This window comes from Nicotiana sylvestris, chromosome 2 (genome assembly GCF_000393655.2).
Source record: "Nicotiana sylvestris chromosome 2, ASM39365v2, whole genome shotgun sequence".
Classification (NCBI taxonomy): Eukaryota; Viridiplantae; Streptophyta; class Magnoliopsida; order Solanales; family Solanaceae; genus Nicotiana; species Nicotiana sylvestris.
Window position 1 is genome coordinate 103,961,694 of NC_091058.1, and position 5,100 is coordinate 103,966,793.

The 5,100-nt window shown below is 38.5% G+C and overlaps 1 protein-coding gene across 1 annotated transcript; it reads left to right on the top strand.

Moving 5' to 3' along the window:
- The first annotated feature begins 2,805 nt into the window (after nucleotides 1–2,805).
- LOC104215312 (uncharacterized) lies at nucleotides 2,806–3,708 on the top strand. The gene has a single exon (XM_009765082.2). The coding sequence runs from the start codon at nucleotides 3,008–3,010 to the stop codon at nucleotides 3,503–3,505; it is 498 nt and encodes a 165-aa protein (XP_009763384.1). The 5' UTR covers nucleotides 2,806–3,007; the 3' UTR covers nucleotides 3,506–3,708.
- Nucleotides 3,709–5,100: the final 1,392 nt, after the last annotated feature.

Sequence of the window (5,100 nt, forward strand, 5' to 3'; positions counted from 1 at the left end):
AGTTGGGGTGTGGCCGCATGAAAACTGGCGCGGACCGCACTAAGTTGTTGTGCGGCCGCATGAAAGGTTTTACAGTTTCTCTGAACTTCACTGATGCGGGCCGCGTGACCATAGAGTGCGGCCGCATGGGAGGGAGCGCGGGCCGCATGAAGTTGGACGCGGCCGCGTGGTTTGCTTTTGGAATATAGTACTCTCTGAACTTTACTGGACGCGACCGCATAGCAAAATTGTGCAGCCACATGAGTGAGACGCGAGCCGCATGAATTGGGACGCGGCCGCATGGGGCATGGCTTGTAAGTTCACAGCCTCTGAACTTCTATGGTGCGGCCGCATGACATGATGGTGCGGTCCGCACCAAGTTCTGAATGTCTTCACTCTACTGATCTTTGGCACTTGAGCAGGTTTCACTCCAATTTGAGGCGATCTTTGACGATTTGTCACTTTATAGCTCAAACCTGCAATCAAGCGCAATCTGTAAACTTTTTGGGACTATTTTGTAGCAATTTACACTCAAAGCGCAGGCAAGTATGGGTATAAAACATGTTAAAATCCTACTTATCAAACTCCCCTTAGGATTTGGTGTTGTTGATATATGAAATGCCTTGTACGTGAAGTGACGAGTGCGTACATGTGCTACTTTTTTAAAATTCTGTTTTTATTAAGTAACTATAACTGAGTTTTCTTTCTTGCTTATGCTACCTGCAATTTAATCCTACTGTTAGCTTAGGGAAGCATGTCTACTTGACTTAATTGCCTTACTTGCTCAAATTGCTTTATTTGAATTCCGTGCAGCATGCTAGGTTAGAATTATCTATTTACCTTGGTATGGAAATTTGGACTGAATTGAATATTCTTCGTGTTGATGTTGTGTGTTTACTTTGGGACTACGAGACGGTATCCCGGGAGATCCCCCTGCTTGTTTACTTTGGGACTACGGATTTGTACTCCGGGAGATCCCCCTACACCTTTATATTGGAACTACGGGACTGCACCCGGTAGATTCCCTCAGTATTGGGTATTTATATTTGGGACTACGGATCGGTATTCCGGGAGATCCCCGCGCACTATGAGTTGGAATACGGGACGGCACCCGGGATATCCACTGGATATTTATATTTGGGACTACAAAACGGTATCCTGAGAGATCCCCAGTTGTTACCTCTGTGTTGAGTTGTATTCTTTCTGTGATTATTTTGGCTCTGTTGTAGTTGTTGTTCTTACTATCCTGTGTTACTTCTTACTGTTTGTACTTAATTATACTGTCTTATTATTTACTATTATACCTTGTTTTTCATCTAAATTCAGTAGGCACTGACCTTCCTCGTCACTACTCGATTGAGGTTAGGCTTGGCACTTACTGAGTACCGCTGCGGTGTACTCATGCCCTTTCTGCGCATGTTTTTCATGTGCAGATCCAGGTACTTCGACTCAGCCCTACTACCCTTGAGGCGAGGCGATTCTCCATAGATTTCGAGGTATATCTATCGCGTCCGCAGACCGAGGAGCCCCTTTCCATTCTCTCTTAAAGTATTAGCCCTTTTGTATTTATTTTTGTTTAGACATTCTGGAGTTAGACACTTGTAGTCATTCAAAAGCTTGTAATTCATGAGATTCCGGGTTTTGAAAAATGTAGTTTCAGTTTGAGATCTTGTATTAGTATATGCCAAGCGGCATCTTAAACGCTTCTATATTTGCTTATCTTCAGTTTTATTAGTTTTTTCGCATTTTGTTCTTTTTCCGCAATTGTTAGGCTTACCTAGTCGTAGAGACTAGGTGCCGTCACGACAGTTCACGGAGGGCGAACTTGGGTCGTGACAAGTTGGTATCAGAGCAACTTCACGAATTTTCACGGAGGGAAGGATTAGAAACTCGGTGATGCTCTGTTTTGTTCTATTTATCGTCCTGGAAAAAATCTTCAGCATATTCGCGTCAAATACAGGTTAATGGTGATGTAATTGAGTTAGTTGAGTTATATTAGGAGTCTATTATGTTAATTGATTCACTTTCCGTTTAAAAACAACTGAATAGACCATGAATTGCGCTAGTTACATTACGGTATTCACAAATACATATTGTGAATACAGTCAACAACAACCACGACCCAGTATAATCCCACAAGTGGGATCTGGGGATCGTGAATACAGTCGAATACAATAATTATCTAGCTGTAATCACATGTTTCACGTCGAGTTTTGCTACTTTATTCATGAATATAGTAGCTTAAATACATCGAATACATTCTAAAAAACCTGAAAACATAGCTATAGAAAGTAATATAGTAAATGGTAGCTACAACTAGCTAATAACCACTAAATAATAGTGGTTTGTGAAAAATTCTCTATATTAAACTTATTTTTCACATATATATAAAGTTTGAGTCAAGACACCCCAACATAAGCTAAATAAACTAATCTTATGGTTATAGTGCATTTTGTAAAAATTTAACGTCTTACTCTTAAGCATATACTCTCTTAAGTCAAGTTCTACACTTATTTCACCACTCATTAGGATTAATTGAACTTATCTCTCTAGTTAATCTGATACGGATAGATTTATTATTTATTGTAAAATTTTAAAATAAATTAGGGTAGATATACAGTGACAATATGAAACATGCTACAGGATGTTTGCCACGTCAAAAAAATGAAACAATATAAGAAAAATTAAATCAAAGACTTACTATTGCTTCACTCTTTAAAGCAATCTGATATAATCACTTAAAAATAAGGAGGAATATTTTTTTAATTAGTACTATAAGATTTAAGAAGTGAAAAATGTAAACGTCCTAAAAGGAAAAAAGAAAAACTGGGTTTTGGAAGAATTTTAAAGCGGAGAAAATCTCTTTTTGTACCTGTAACTTCAAAGTATCAAAGTACTCTTCGACTAGCCAATTCGTTATTCGTCAACGTAAAAACGACACCGTTGTTCACTTCAGTCCTCCTTTCACCTTCTTCCCATTTCTCTTCCATTACTAAAACCCTAACACAAGTCTCTGCAATTGCTGGAAATGGCATCTCTAGTTTCAAAAACCTCAGTAACAAGGGGACTCATTTCTCGGATCCGTGCCCCGTCAATAGCTCACTCTCTATGCACCGCTACTGAAACCCGAACCCATAAGCTGGAGCGGATCGCTGACCAACTTCTGGACCTGAACAAGCTCGAAAAACATGACTACGCCATTCTCTTCCGGCACAAAATGGGTCTTAATCGATATGGGCCTGCTGTTTCGGGCTTAGGTTCTTCTGGTCCTTCCTCTGGGCCAGCGGCTACTGAAGCAAATGCTGAAGAAAAAACCATCTTTGATGTAAAGCTCGAAAAGTTTGATGCAGCGGCTAAGATTAAGGTGATTAAGGAAATTAGGGCTTTTACTGATTTGGGCTTAAAGGAAGCTAAGGAGTTGGTGGAAAAAGCGCCAGCTGTGGTGAAAAAAGGAGTAACCAAAGATGAAGCTAATGCCATTATTGGAAAGCTCAAGGCAATTGGTGCTACAGCGGTATTAGAATGAAAATTTTCAATTTTGCCTTCATTTGTTATATTTTACATTGTTATTTTAATGTGAATGGATATTGTGATCCATTTTTTGATGAATTTTGGTTGCATAATTGCTAGGGATTTTACTAACAGTAATTTGCTGATACTCGTTTTTATGTGTCCCTTTTGCTGTTTATAGTTCCTGGCTTACTACTTCAATAAACTCGTATTAGCTCATTTTGCTATGTGCCATAGAGCTGGTTGAAATTGTAATAACTTGCTAGATCCAATTTTGCTCCCATGTTACATGGATTTATTTACAAATGGCATAGCAGAAGTGAGAATGTGTAAGTATACGATATGGGTACATTCAGCTTTTTTCTTAATTTGTAGTGTATTTTAGAAAATCCATGCTAAGTACCCACATGCATGCCATACCTATACATATGGATGCATCAAAGCAATTGTAGTGGTCTATGGTTATCTTCCACTGGCTTGTTTTGGAAATTGTACATTAATCATATGTTCCTGGTTTACCTCGTCCATCAATTGCTTAGTTTAGTTCATTTGAGATCTGCTATAGAGTTTGTTGAATTTGTAATAACTTGCTGAGTTATGGATGTTTACTGTTCTCTGATTGCAAGATACACTTCCTCTCTGCCCCTGTATTGGTTTAAGTTTAATGCCACTGGTTTGTTTTCGGGAGCTATAAGGTGATCATTTATTCTGTATAGCATGCTTTCCTTGGGATCATAATTGCAACTGCAGATGAATAACCGAATTTGAAGTGAACAGCCTTGATATTATATAACCTTCCATAATATCTTAGGATTTCTCAATTGCTAGCATATATTTGAAATCATAGATAGCTAAAGATGATTGGCTTTCTTATAGATCAGCATTCCAAACAAATACCATGAAGTTCTTCTCAAACTTGTGCGCGACTTTAGTAGTCAACCTGCAAGTGTACAAGATTCTCTTAGAAATTTGTTTACTTGCTCCTTATGATAAGTCTTCATTTGGTGGCCATCAGTATGCCTCTCCCCAAATTGAATGTGGGATACTCTTGATTAGCAGTTAATATATTATTCTTCTTTGATTATTGCTCATCTGAGGCTATAAGCTGAGTGGCCCTGCTTGTGTCTCGGATGCCTTAGTTCAGTTGTAGCCATTTTCTTTTGCATTCACAATCTGTCAATGTCTGTGTTTTCATGTAAAGGATTATTTTAACTGGAATGACTTGATAAATTACAAACTAGTATCCCTTTATTAGGATAGAAGTTGCTTCTTTGAATGCAAACTCTTTGGGATCTACCCTCTAATATGTTCAGCATCTTTTGTGCAGTAGTTCTTTCATGACCTTTAGTTTAGCTCAAGTCTGTGTTTGTCATCTATGAACAATGTGACTGGAGATATCTCTGGTTTCTAATCAAAGTAAATTCCAACCCATTTCTTGGTTTTTGGTATAAGTATTTTATTTCATGGGCAGATTAAAAACAGTTGCATAGTAATCAAAATCATATGTACCTTTTAGACGTGGACTTTCGCTTGCACTTGGTGTAGAATTGAAAACAGGAACTTAGCAGAGTAAGTACACGAGGTTTTGGGAGATTCAGGGTCCTTGACTCC